We start from the raw sequence: 14,580 nt of genomic DNA, 5'->3' as shown, positions 1-14,580 counted from the left end.
TTTATAGCGTTTTTTATAGCAGATTTTTATGATTGGCAGCTGTCACACACTAAAAGACGCTTTTTATAGCAAAAAAGTTTTTGCGTCTCCACATTTTGAGACCTATATTTTTTTCATATTTTGGTCCACAGAGTCATTTGGGGGAGGCGTTTATACCGTTCCGCGTTTGGTAAAATTGATAAAGCAGTTTTATTCTTCGGGTCAGTACAATTACAGCGATACCTCATTTATATCATTTTTTTATGTTTTGGCGCTTTTATACGATAAAAACTATTTTATAGAAAAAATAATTATTTTTGAATCGCTTTATTCTGAGGACTATGACTTTTTTATTTTTTCGCTGAAGATGCTGTATGGCAGCTCGTTTTTTGCGGGACAAGATGACGTTTTCAGTGGTACCATGGTTATTTATATCCGTCTTTTTGATCGCGTGTTATTCCACTTTTTGTTCGGCAGTATGATAATAAAGCGTTGTATTTTGCCTCGTTTTTTTTTTTTCTTACGGTGTTTACTGAAGGGGTTAACTAGTGGGACAGTTTTATAGGTTGGGTCGTTACGGACGCGGCAATACTAAATATGTGTACTTTTATTGTTTTGTTTTTTTATTTAGATAAAGGAATGTATTTATGGAAATAATTTTTTTTTTTTTTTGTTAGGAAAATTTTTTTTTCTTTTTTTTTTTTACACATGTGGAAATTTTTTTTTTTAACTTTTTTACTTTGTCCCAGGGGGAATGTTCTCTCCGTGTGAATGTTCTCTCCGTGTTTGCGTGGGTTTCCTCCGGGCACTCCGGTTTCCTCCCACATTCCAAAGACATACTGATAGGGAATTTAGATTGTGAGCCCCATCGGGGACAGCAATGATAATGTGTGCAAAATGTAAAGCGCTGCGGAATATGTTAGCGCTATATAAAAATAAAGATTAATATATATATATATATATATATATATATATATATATATATATATATATATATATCTCGCTGAAAATGTCATCTTGTCCTGCAAAAACAAGCCATCATACAGGTCCATCCCCAGAAAAATAGTCATAGCTCTCCGAATAAAGTGATGCAAAAATTATTATTTTTTCTATAAAATGATTGTTATTGTTTTACCACAAGCGGAACATCATAATCCCCCCCCCAAAAAAAAAAAATTGCTGTTTTTTTTGTTCATTCTGCCTCCCAAAAATCTGAATAGAAAGCGATCAAAAAATGTAATGTGTCTGAAAATGGTACCAATAAAAATGTCAACTCCTCCCACAAAAAACAAGCCCTCACATTTTTACAATAAAAAAATTTTTTTTTAGTGTATGACAGCAGCCAAACAAAAAAGCCCAACATAAATCTGGTATCACTGTAATCTCACTGACCCGAAGGATAAAGTCGTCTAATCACTTATACTGCATGAGGAATGGCATAAAAAAATAAAACCAATTCTTCACCTGCTGTTTTGTTCATTCTGCCTCCCAAATATCACAGTAAGGCTCTGCTTACATTTACTATTCGCTGAGCGCTTACATTGGGGTTTCCGTGTAAATCTCTGAAATACGTGATTCAGGCGGAAGATTCCCTCTAATGAGGCAGAAGGAGACATTGTGGATGCTGTCTGACCTTTTAGGATTGCATAAAAGTGCTGTCGGACACAGTTTTGTACACTTCTGAAAAGGACAACGCTGAACAGAGGCCAGGTGGAGTCCAAAGTAACTCTGCTACCTCATTATAGTGAATGGATCCATGGGGGGTTTCATCTGTCACGTCACTTGGAGATTTAGAATGAAACCCCGATGTAAATGCTCAGCGTAGATCACCACATAATTCTGATCCCAAACATTATGTAAAGTGTTCCCAATAAAAGCTTCAGATCAATCCACAAAAAAAGCAAGTCCCCACTCAGGTCTGTCATTTGTTAACGGAAATATAGGGGGCTTCCACGTTACTGGTTGTACAAAGGCTCTGGAAAAAGCGAAATGGCTCCTCACACCTCAAAAGAAATTGAGCAAATTCTGCACTCCCTAATCCAAATGCCCCCTCTCTTCTGAGCCCCACAGTGTACCTAAACCGCATATAGCATCCACATGTTTGGCATTTCATAAGCGATGACAGTCCTCCTAACTTACAGTGCATGCCTCCAGAAGCACGGGATGGGCACAACGTACTGGTGACTGCAACGTACTGGTCACTACAGCGTAATGGTCACTATAGCGTACCTGTCACAACAGCATGCTAGTGACTACAACGGCAGTTTGCAATTTTCACTCGGCAACATTCACTGCTGCTTGTTTCTGGAAAACACCCATGGAATCCAAATTGTCACTATACCTGTAGATAAGTTACCCAAGGGGTATAGTTTCCAAAATGGGGTCACTAGAGAGGGGATTCTGCTATTCTATACAGCAAATTTGGAACTCTGTCTATGGAGTCCACAAACTATTCTAGGAAAATCTGCGCTCTAGGAGGCAAATAGCACTCCATCTCTCCCGAGTCTCTCCGTATGGCTAAACAGTACTGTACAGCCACATATGGGGTATTGCCACCTTTAGTAGAAATTGTGGGACAAATTATCGTGCCAGTTTTACCCACTTGTGTGAAAATGTAAAATCTGGGGCTAAAACAAAATTTTGATCGTAAAAATGTAGTTATTCTTTCTTCACTGTCCATTGGTATAAAATTCTGTGACACACACGTGGTATCAACATGATCACTGCACCCCTAGATGAATTGGTTGATAAGTTTAGTTTGTAAAATGGGATCACTTATGGGGGGTTCTGCTGTTCTGGCAACTCAGGGGCTCTCAAAGTGGGTCATGGCTCCCGCAAATCATAATAGTAAAATCTGCCCTATAGTATGGCGCTCCTTCCCTTCTGAGCTTTGCACTGTGCCTGAAAAATATTTCCCGATTACATGTAGGGTATTGGCGCATTGAGGAAAAAATGGACCTCAGTTTGTTAAAAACAAATTCCTATTAGCCCTTAGAAAAATTAAGAACCCGAGGCTAAAACAACATTTTAGTGGTAAAAATGTAATTTATTCTTTCTTCATCTCTCAGTGGTATAAAATTCTGTGAGGCACATACGGTGAAAATATGATCACTGCACCCCTAGATGAATTCATTGGGGAGTGTCCTTTGTAAAAGGATTTCACATATAGGGGAGTTTTGTTGTTCTGGCACCTCGGGGGCTCTGCCACTGTGACATGGCACCCTTAAACCATTCCAGCAAAATCTGAACTTCAATATGACACCTCTTCCATTCTGAGCTTTGCACTGTGCCTCAAAAGTAGTATTCCCCCACATATGGGGTATTGAGGTGAGGTAGTCAGGAGAAATTGCACAACAAATTGTATGGTTCAGTCTCTCCTGTTACCCTTGTGAAAATACAAAAAATTGGGGCTAAAATAACATTTTTGTGGGGAAAATTAGTTTTTTTTTTTTTTTTTGGTTTAATTTTCACGGTTCAATGATATAAACGCCTATGAAGCACCTGTGGGTTCAGTGTGCTCACGCCACATCTAGATCAGTTCCCTGAGGGGTCTAGTTTCCAAAATGGTGTTACTTGTGGGAGTGAGGGAAATTTTTACTGTTAGCCACATCAGGGGTTCTCCAAACGGGACATGGTGTCCGCTAATGATTCCAGAAAATTTTGCATTCAAAAAGTCATATGACACTCCTTCCCTTCCGTGCCCTGCCGTGCGCCCAAACAGTAGTTTTCTACCTCATATGGGGTATCGGCGTACTCAGGAGAAATTGTACAACAAATTGAATGGTGCAATTTCTCCTCTTACCCTTATGAAAATGTAAAATTTGAGGCTAAAAAACATTTGTGGGGAAAATGGGATTTTTTTATATTATTTTCACGGCTCAACCGTATAAACTTGTGTGACTCACCTGAGGGTTCAATGTGCTCACCACACATCTAGATCAGTTCCCTGAGGGGCCTAGTTTCCAAAATGGGGTCACTTGTAGGGAATTTGTACTGTTTAGGCACATAAGGGACTCTCCAAACGCGACATGGCGTGCGCCGATGATTCCTGGAAATTTTTCATTCAAAAAGTCAAATGACGCTCCTTCCCTTCCGAGCCCTGCCGTGTGCTCAAACAGTGGCTTTCTCCCTCATATGGGGTATCTGCATGCTCAGGAGAAATTGAACAACAAATTTTGGTGTCAATGTTTTCTGTTTCCCTTGTGGGAATAAAAACATTGGTGTCTATAGTAAATTTTTTGTGAAAAAAAAGTTTAATCTTAATTTTTTTTTCCACATTCCAAAAATTCCTGTGAAGCACCTGAAGGATTAATAGCCTCAAAAAGTTTATGTGCACATGTTGCGGATTAGGCTTAGGAATTTCTGGTGCCTCTCCTGGCTGAAAACACACCTGCGGATTTGTTGCGTATTTTGTGCGGTTCCACAGCGCTTTTTGTGCGTTTTTGCTGCGGTTTTCTTGTGGATTTGCTGCGTTTTTTACCCCTGCGGATTTGTATAATGGAATGGGTTACAGAAACGCTGCAGATTCACAAAAAAGAAGTGACATGCTACTTCTTTTAAACCACAGCGTTTCCGCAGCGGATTTTCTGCAAAGTGTGCACAGCATTTTTTTCTCATTGATTTACATTGTACTGTAAATCAATTGCGGATCTGCAGCATTTCTGCACCTCAAAAAACCGCTGCGGATCCGCAGAGAATCCGCAACGTGTGCACATACCCTGAATGTGGTTTTGCGTGGTGCAGTTTTTAGAAAATACTCAAAAGTGACATATAGACCACTCAAAGTAACTTCAAATGTGATGTGGTCCCTAAAAAAAAAATGGTTTTGTGAATTTTGTTGGAAAAAGGAGAAATCACTTGTCAACTTTTAACCCTTATAACTTCCTAACAAAAAAAAGTTTTGTTTAAAAAAAAATGTGCTGATGTAAAGTAGACATGTGGGAAATGTTATTTATTAACTAACTTTATCCCCTTTCTGACATCGGGCGTAATAGTACGCCAATGTCGGACTCCCTCCCTTTGACATGGTCTCCGGCGGTGAGCCAACATCTTTCCCAGGACATGTCAGCTATTTTGAACAGCTGACATGGGCCTGCAATAGCCGTCGGTGTAATCGTGGGTGGAACTCTATGGTTGTCAGTGCTGGCTTGCTTTGAGCGCCACCCAGTGGTCGGCGCTCATATCAAGTGAGTAAATCTGCTATATAGAGAGGCTGTTCTGTTCGTCGCTTCCCATGGAGAATATTGATGCATGCCAAAAGTTTTAAAAAAATGTTTTAAAAAATATATATAAAAAAATGTATATAAAAGTTCAAATCACCCCCCTTTCGAACTATTCAAAATATATCAATAAAAATAAATTCAAACATACACATATTTGGTATTGCCGCGTTCAGTATCACCCTAACTATCAATAAAAAAAGGATTAACCTGATCGCTAAACTGTGTAGTGAAAAAAAAAAAGTCAAAACGCCAGAATTACGTTTTTTTTGGTCGCCGCGACATTGCATTAAAATGCAATACCGGGCGATCAAAAGATCATATCTGCACCAAAATGCTATCGTTAAAAATGTCACCTTGGTGCGCAAAAAATAAGCCCTCCCCTAACCCGAGATCACGAAAAATGGAGACGCTACGGGTATCGGAAAATGGCGCAATTTTTTTTTAAACAAGGTTTGGAATATTTTTTCACCACTTAGATAAAAAAATAACCTAGACAAGATTGGTGTCTATGAACTCGTAACCTGGAAAATCATAATGGCAGGTCAGTTTTAGCATTTAGTGAACCTAGCAAAAAGCCAAACAAAAATCAAGTGTGGGATTGCACTTTTTTGCAATTTCACTGCTCATGGAATTTTTTTCCCCTTTTCTAGTACACAACATGGTAAAACCAATGGTGTCTTTTAAAAGTACAACTCGTTCTGCAAAAAATAAGCCCTCACATGGCCATATTAACGGGAAAGTAAAAAAGTTATGGCTCTGGGAAGGAGGGGAGCGAAAAACGAAAACGCAAAACTTAAAATATATTTAACACCATAACCGCCGGAGTTGTTTTAAGTTTTTTTTTCTTTAAGGGAATGATTCACATACATTTTTTAGTACCATGGCCGAACCAGATATTACCATCACATAGCGACCGAATAATATCACATACAAGGGACAAATAATACCGCCACACCATGACCATACCACATATTACCACCACATAGTGACTGAAAACTACAATATGGATCATTAATAAAAATAGATAATACAGATAATACAGTGATCATCAGTGACATTATACACAGGAGCCCTGTGTATAGTGTACAGTGCACACATTAACTAACCAGTGATGTCTCTAGTTAAAGATATTCATATTCGCTTTTCATCTTCATCCAGCTCAGACCGCCATCGCTTCTTCCAGTCAGGACTCGACTCTGAAGAAAATAACACGGTTATCTAGAGCACTGCTTCCAAAATGCATTCCCCAATGGTTCCCTAACTTCTACACTATCCCCGATGAAGAAAAAAAGTGATAGTGTCACCTTGCACAATAACAGGCCCCCATTGAAAACGGTATCCTCAAAAATAAAACATACCACTATAGTAGTTATATCCCTAAATTAGCCCAAACAGTAATAATGTCCCATATATTGGCACCTTCTTGTAATAACGACCCCACCCTGGCCTCAGCCTTATTGGCTAGTTAGTCCTGTTGCCAAGCTGGAAGTGGTCCTGCATGACAATAGATTTAAAGGGACTCTGTCACCTGAATTTGGAGGGAACAATCTTCAGCCATAGGGGCGGGGTTTTCGGGTGTTTGATTCACCCTTTCCTTACCCGCTGGCTGCATGCTGGCTGCAATATTGGATTGAAGTTCATTCTCTGTCCTCCGTAGTACATGCCTGCACAAGGCAATCTTGCCTTGCGCAGGCTTGTACTATGGAGGACAGAGAATGAACTTCAATCCAATATTGCATGTTCTCATACACTTTATGCAGTTAATAGCCCCCTGTGTCTTTACTGCTACATACTTAGGCAGTTAACTGGTTCATGCAGCTTTACATGAACACCCGAGCCTTACACTATGGCTGGTCCGACTAACTAAAGCAATTGTTACCATCCACCTCTCGTGTCTCCCCTTTTCCTCATAGTTTGTAAGCTTGCGAGCAGGGCCCTCATTCCTCCTGGTATCTGTTTTGAACTGTATTTGTGTTATGCTGTAATGTCTATTGTCTGTACAAGTCCCCTCTATAATTTGTAAAGCGCTGCGGAATATGTTGGCGCTATATAAATAAAAATTATTATTATATTTTTATTATATTGCAGCCAGTGGGTAAGGAAAGGGTGAATCAAACTCCCGAAAACCCCGCCCCTATGGCTGAAAATTGTTCCCTCCAAATTCAGGTGACAGAGTCCCTTTAAACTGAGTGTGTGTCTGAGGACTCACGTTCAGTTACTGAGCGTATGGCTGAATCCTGACCCTGGGGTCCGGTGAGTAGGGAGATCCAGCCTGGTGAGGAGAGGGGCCTGGACTGAGGACGTACATTCAGTTCAAATAGGCGGCACACAGAACCAGATCAGGGAACCGGCTGCAATTTGAACAATCGGTCCCTCCGAACCGGACGAATCCCTTCCCTGGTTATGTCCTTTTCTGACAGCTTATAAAATCATAGGCTGGAGCCAATAGAAAAGGCACACACAATAATACATTGATCATAAATCACAAGCAGCACTGGCATGTATTGCCAATATACTGCAGCAAGACAAGAGGGAGGACAGTGCAGGAAAAAGGGTAAGTCAGGGAGGAGACAGCCAGTGTCTTATATACAGCCCCTCACCTGTCTCTGTTGTCTCTCATTTCTCTCTTGTCTTCTGCCTCTATATGTGCTGCCTCCTGCCTCTCTCTCTTTCTTGTCACTTCTTCCATCTTTTCTATCCCCCGCTCTTTTCTTTCTCTCGTTCTGCCTCCTTCTCCCTTGTTGTTTGTGGCTCCACCCCCTCCATTTAACCCCGCCCCTCCATGTTATTCCACAATCTGATAGTTGTGATGCTGCTGGAGGGGAGAGATCGGCTGCCGGCTCCTGGCTCAGCTACTGACCGCAGGCTGGGGTGAGTGATTATACCCTATGTCAGGATTGCTCCTGCCCAGCCTGCACTGCAGCGATGCGTGCTATCTCTCAGGGGGCGGCACAGTGCTCCTGCTGCAGGAGGATTGTGCCACCCCCTGAGAGACACATGGGACATGGGAGCGCAGATGCCGAGCGCATTAGAACTTGACCGGAGCACTTTTTCTTGCCGGTTCTGCAGAAACAGCTGAATTCCACCCCTGATCACAAATAAAGTATGCTTCAAACTGCCCGGTGAGCAGAAGCAAAAGAAGGGGGGCAGTGTGTCTCAGGCAGTCCGGGCTCCTCCTCTTTGCCTCCGCTCACCGGGCCCCTTACACCAGTAAGGCAGTAATGCCCTGATGGCGGCCCTGTAGGTAAGCCATATCTTAGAGGTTGACCAGGACATATCCATGTGATAGGTTAATGATAAGAAAACAATGAGTGCAGTTTTCAGCTGATCCATGAGGGTGCCAGTTGTTGAACCTGATTGATCTGATATTGATATTCTTTCCATGGGATAGGTAATCAATATTTCAGTCCTGGACAACCCATTTAAGCTTGTGTCCCTACTGAGATGTACATCTGTAAACTGCCATCCAAAGTACATAACCCATTCTAAAACCGTAATATTAATTTACAGGAATAGAAAATGTAGAATTTCTCATAATGATTAAAGCGCATCCATCTTTCTGACATGAGCGAATACAGATACATCTGCATCATCACATTGACTGACTCTGATTTTGTAATTTCTTAGGAGAACCATCATTTCGCTTTTTTAAGTCTTTTGAGGAGGCAAAATATGCAATAGCTGAAGTCTTGTCTGCTGACCCTAGATCAATCTACAGAAGAAACCATTGTCTGGATCGTCTCTTTTACTTCAATCTTGATACTATTCACGTCACCGTCTGGTTTGGAGATGGATTTGCGGAGGTGCTTCAAATACAACCTGTTTCAGAGCAGTCAAAGCCTTGAACTAGTTGCCATAGAACTTAATTTTTCTGTTTTGTTGTGTTGCTGTTTTTCACTTTCAGGACAGGTTCTTCTGAAAGCTCTGTTTTCTTAAGTGGTGCGAGAGTACCAACTCAGTACTGTTATGTACACTGTATATAGAAGTGTGTCCTGTATTCAGAACTTGTTGAAACCCAGGGGTTTTTAAAAGTACTGTTTTATTTTTTCTAATAGGCAAATGGCTATTCTATGTTTGCTATGGAAGCTTGGCAGCAGCAATCATGTCAGCAAAATGCAAAAGTCTATTGTGAGTATGTACAGTATGTGGCGCAAGTGACTCACCATATTTTAAGTAACACGTTTTTATGCATATTTATACTATGTTTGAAATAAAACTTTTTATGATTGTAATTTGTTTACTTGTTCCTATGTTCAAATAGTTACAAAAATATTGTTGACATTTTTTGGATATCAAAATAATGCAAAAAAAAGAATATATGCAGGTGTGCAACGGGAATTTTGAAGAGTTTTGTGATGTCCTATACATCAGAGCTGTCACGACTCTATTATCGATTATCCTGGGACCAGGGGCTCCTCCCCTGTCACTATCGCTAGAGGCGGCCTAAATGGCCCTGTCCCCAAGATTACTTCTGATGGTGAAGATGCCAGGGCCCCGTACCTTGCCTTGTCGCCTGAATCCACCATCAGTCGTTACCCTTCCCCCACCCAGGGAAGAGGGGAATAGTAGTGTACCATAATACACCAACCAGACTAACAAGGTAATACAAACAGGGATAACGGAAAATATCACTCATACAAATATACTCACACATACAACAGAGGTGTACATCGGGGAGTGGAGGATGGAGTAAAACCAAAGTAGGAGAAGAAGGGGAATAACTCACACCCAAAACCTAGCAACAGTCACAGATATATCCACCAAACGTCTTCTCAACTAACAACCACAAACCAACACCCTCCAGCCATGCAGAAAAAGCTAACTCTGACAGTGAGTGCGTGCCAGGACCCAGATTATATAGGAGATGGGATTGGCTAATAGTGAACAGCTGAGCATTAAAGGGAAGGTGCCACCAGTTTTCTTGTAGTTTATTTTTTTGTGAAATTAAGCTTAAAATAGTAATTAAAATGTATTAATGCAATGTTTGCACTTTTTGCAAACATTTCTATATGAAAAATATTATTTCCTTACAAATATATTTACCACTAGGGGGACCAGTTTTAGACCTCAAGCAGCTATAGTAAGACTTCCCAGCTTTACTGTTGGCAGCAAAATTGGGGCAGTAACTGCTGAAATCACCATTTCGCTCCCCTTTTGGGTGGTCCAGTATCCCTGGGGCAGAATGAAGAGTAGCATCATAGGGTAGTGCTATTTTGTGGGTGACTGCCCTGTGATCTGCTATCACCAGCAGTTACTGTCTCTCTCCCATCAGTCTCTCTCACCCAGATTACATGATACTCTCACTCCTCTCCACAATATCTGGCCATTCACTGCAGACCTTCAGCTCCTTCTTATCTTACTGAGGGATGAGTCACAGCTCCTGCCCAGCAGCTGACAGCTCCTATTCCAATAATGCTAATGGTACACTGTTCCTCCTTGATGTCTCTGCTATTCTCCTTGGCTTTTCTCCTGCATTTTACTACTATCAGCCCTCAATCTAGGATCTGTTCTGTTGGAAGCAGTAATGCTTATGTTTAGTTAGCAGATCCGAGGGCTCCATGGATATGGCAGCAGAACACTCCCACCACTGTGAATTGTGCAGCCCACAGAGGCATGCCCAGTTCACAGCAGTGACTGCTCCATTACAATAGATAGGGTCAGCAGTGGTCTGTTATCTCCTATGACCATGGGGTGCCGTATTATGACACTAATAGGCCGGCATCACACTAGAGAGTTTTACGGATGTATGAGAGGCGCAAAAACAACGCATTGCACATGGACCAATGATCCTCTATGGGGCATTGTTGTGAATTCTGTGGCTGAATTCACTCCTGTGGTCACAAGTGGTACTGCAGCTTCTGAGCTTCCTCCCTCAGGTGTTCTGGTGAGCTCGTTAACTGCTTCATTACTTAACTCCGCCTGATGCTGCTATCCTTGCTCCTTGTCAATGTTTCAGTGTTGGATCTGAGCTTCTCCTGATTGTTCCTGTGACCTGCTGCTCTGTATAGCTAAGTGCTTTTTGCTTTTTTGTTGCTTTTTTTCTGTCCAGCTTGTCTTTTGTTTTGCTGGAAGCTCTGAGACGCAAAGGGTGTACCGCCGTGCCGTTAGTTCGGCACGGTGGTTTTTTTTTGCCCCCTTTGCGTGGTTTTGCTTTAGGGTTTTTTGTAGACTGCAAAGTTCGCTTTACTGTCCTCGCTCTGTCCTAGAATATCGGGCCCCACTTTGCTGAATCTATTTCATCCCTACGTTTTGTCTTTTCATCTTACTCACAGTCATTATATGTGTGGGGCTGCCTTTTCCTTTGGGGAAATTCTCTGGGGCAAGTCAGGCCTATTTTTCTATCTTCAGGCTAGCTAGTTTCTTAGGCTGTGCCGAGTTGCCTAGGTAGTTGTTAGGCGCAATCCACAGCCGCTTTTAGTTGTGTTTAGGATAGGATCAGGTGTGCAGTCTACAGAGTTTCCACGTCTCAGAGCTCGTTCTTGTATTTTTGGGTATTTGTCAGATCACTGTGTGCGCTCTGATCGCTATGCACACTGTGTTTCTGGATTGCCTTCATAACACCTGTCATTAGCAAACATAACAGTACAAGGAGCCAAACTAATGATTCTCAATAGAGGGAAAGAAAAAGTTCTGACATCATTTTTTTTTTTTTCTGCTCTGTGTTCATTTTTTTTTTTTTCCCCTAGACATTTGGGTGATTCTGGACACAGGTGTGGACATGGATATTCAGGGTCTGTGCTCTTCAATGGATAATCTCGTTATAAATGTACAAAAAATTCAAGATACTATTGATCAGAAATCTATGTTAGAACCAAGAATTCCTATTCCTGATTTGTTTTTTGGAGATAGAACTAAGTTTCTAAGTTTCAAAAATAATTGTAAGCTATTTCTGGCCTTGAAACCTCATTCTTCTGGTAATCCTATTCAACAGGTTTTGATTATTATTTCTTTTTTGCGCGGCGACCCTCAAGACTGGGCATTTTCTCTTGCGCCAGGAAACCCTGCATTGAGTAGTGTCGATGCGTTTTTCCTGGCGCTCGGATTGCTGTACGATGAGCCTAATTCAGTGGATCAGGCTGAGAAAAATTTGCTGGCTTTGTGCCAGGGTCAGGATGATATAGAAGTATATTGTCAGAAATTTAGGAAATGGTCAGTACTCACTCAGTGGAATGAATCTGCGCTGGCAGCTTTGTTCAGAAAGGGTCTCTCTGAGGCTCTTAAGGATGTCATGGTGGGATTTCCTATGCCTGCTGGTTTGAATGAGTCTTTGTCTTTGGCCATTCAGATCGGTCGACGCTTGCGCGAGCGTAAATCTGTGCACCATTTGGCGGTACTGCCTGAGGTTAAACCTGAGCCTATGCAGTGCGATAGGACTATGACTAGAGTTGAACGGCAGGAATACAGACGTCTGAATGGTCTGTGTTTCTACTGTGGTGATTCCACTCATGCTATTTCTGATTGTCCTAAGCGCACTAAGCGGTCCGCTAGGTCTGCCGTCATTGGTACTGTACAGTCCAAATTCCTTCTGTCCATTACCTTGATATGCTCTTTGTCGTCGTTTTCTGTCATGGCGTTTGTGGATTCGGGCGCTGCCCTGAATCTGATGGATTTGGATTATGCTAAACGTTGTGGGTTTTTCTTGGAGCCTTTGCGGTGTCCTATTCCATTGAGAGGAATTGATGCTACACCTTTGGCCAAGAATAAACCTCAATACTGGGCCCAGTTGACCATGTGCATGGCTCCTGCACATCAGGAAGTTATTCGCTTTCTCGTGTTGCATAATCTGCATGATGTGGTCGTGTTGGGGTTGCCATGGCTACAAACCCATAATCCAGTATTGGATTGGAATTCCATGTCGGTATCCAGCTGGGGTTGTCAGGGGGTACATGGTGATGTTCCATTTTTGTCGATTTCGTCATCCACCCCTTCTGAGGTCCCAGAGTTCTTGTCTGATTATCAGGATGTATTTGAAGAGCCCAAGTCCGATGCTCTACCTCCGCATAGGGATTGTGATTGTGCTATCAATTTGATTCCTGGTAGTAAATTCCCTAAAGGTCGATTATTTAATTTATCCGTGCCCGAACACGCCGCTATGCGCAGTTATGTGAAGGAATCCCTGGAGAAGGGACATATTCGCCCATCGTCATCACCACTGGGAGCAGGGTTCTTCTTTGTAGCCAAGAAGGATGGTTCGCTGAGACCGTGTATTGATTACCGCCTTCTTAATAAGATCACTGTTAAATTTCAGTATCCCTTGCCATTGTTATCTGACTTGTTTGCTCGGATTAAGGGGCCTAGTTGGTTCACTAAGATAGATCTTCGTGGTGCGTATAATCTGGTGAGAATCAGGCAAGGAGATGAATGGAAAACTGCATTCAATACGCCCGAGGGTCATTTTGAGTATCTAGTGATGCCGTTCGGACTTGCCAATGCTCCATCTGTGTTTCAGTCTTTTATGCATGACATCTTCCGTGAGTATCTGGATAAATTCCTGATTGTTTACTTGGATGACATTTTGATCTTCTCAGATGATTGGGAGTCTCATGTGAAGCAGGTCAGAATGGTTTTTCAGGTCCTGCGTGCTAACTCTTTGTTTGTGAAGGGATCAAAGTGTCTCTTCGGTGTGCAGAAAGTTTCATTTTTGGGGTTCATCTTTACCCCTTCTACTATCGAGATGGATCCAGTTAAGGTCCAAGCCATCCAGGATTGGATTCAGCCGACATCTCTGAAAAGTCTGCAAAAGTTCCTGGGCTTTGCTAATTTTTATCGTCGCTTCATCTGTAATTTTTCTAGCATTGCCAAACCATTGACCGATTTGACCAAGAAGGGTGCTGATTTGGTTAATTGGTCTTCTGCTGCTGTGGAAGCTTTTCAGGAGTTGAAGCGTCGTTTTTGTTCTGCCCCTGTGTTGTGTCAGCCAGATGTTTCTCTTCCGTTCCAGGTCGAGGTTGATGCTTCTGAGATTGGAGCAGGGGCGGTTTTGTCACAGAGAGGTTCTGATTGCTCAGTGATGAAACCATGTGCTTTCTTTTCCAGGAAGTTTTCGCCCGCTGAGCGTAATTATGATGTGGGCAATCGAGAGTTGCTGGCCATGAAGTGGGCATTCGAGGAGTGGCGTCATTGGCTTGAAGGAGCTAAGCATCGCGTGGTGGTATTGACTGATCATAAGAACTTGACTTATCTCGAGTCTGCCAAGCGCTTGAATCCTAGACAGGCCCGTTGGTCGTTATTTTTTGCCCGCTTCGACTTTGTGATTTCGTACCTTCCGGGCTCTAAAAATGTGAAGGCGGATGCTCTGTCTAGGAGTTTTGTGCCCGACTCTCCGGGTTTATCTGAGCCAGCGGGTATCCTCAAGGAAGGAGTCATTGTGTCTGCCATC

General features: G+C 42.2%; 1 protein-coding gene across 1 annotated transcript in view; it reads left to right on the top strand.

The window, feature by feature from the left end:
• Positions 1-9,431, top strand: part of TRMO (tRNA methyltransferase O) — a 52,008-nt gene extending 42,577 nt beyond the window's left edge. The window contains exon 5 of the mRNA XM_069766833.1: positions 8,829-9,431. Coding sequence (XP_069622934.1) covers positions 8,829-9,046 — 218 coding nt within the window. The 3' untranslated portion in view covers positions 9,047-9,431. The remainder of the gene's footprint in view (positions 1-8,828) is intronic.
• Positions 9,432-14,580: the final 5,149 nt, after the last annotated feature.

Source organism: Ranitomeya imitator, chromosome 1, assembly GCF_032444005.1.
Source record: "Ranitomeya imitator isolate aRanImi1 chromosome 1, aRanImi1.pri, whole genome shotgun sequence".
In the NCBI taxonomy this organism is placed as follows: domain Eukaryota; kingdom Metazoa; phylum Chordata; class Amphibia; order Anura; family Dendrobatidae; genus Ranitomeya; species Ranitomeya imitator.
This window is presented reverse-complemented; position numbering and strand designations above follow the sequence as displayed.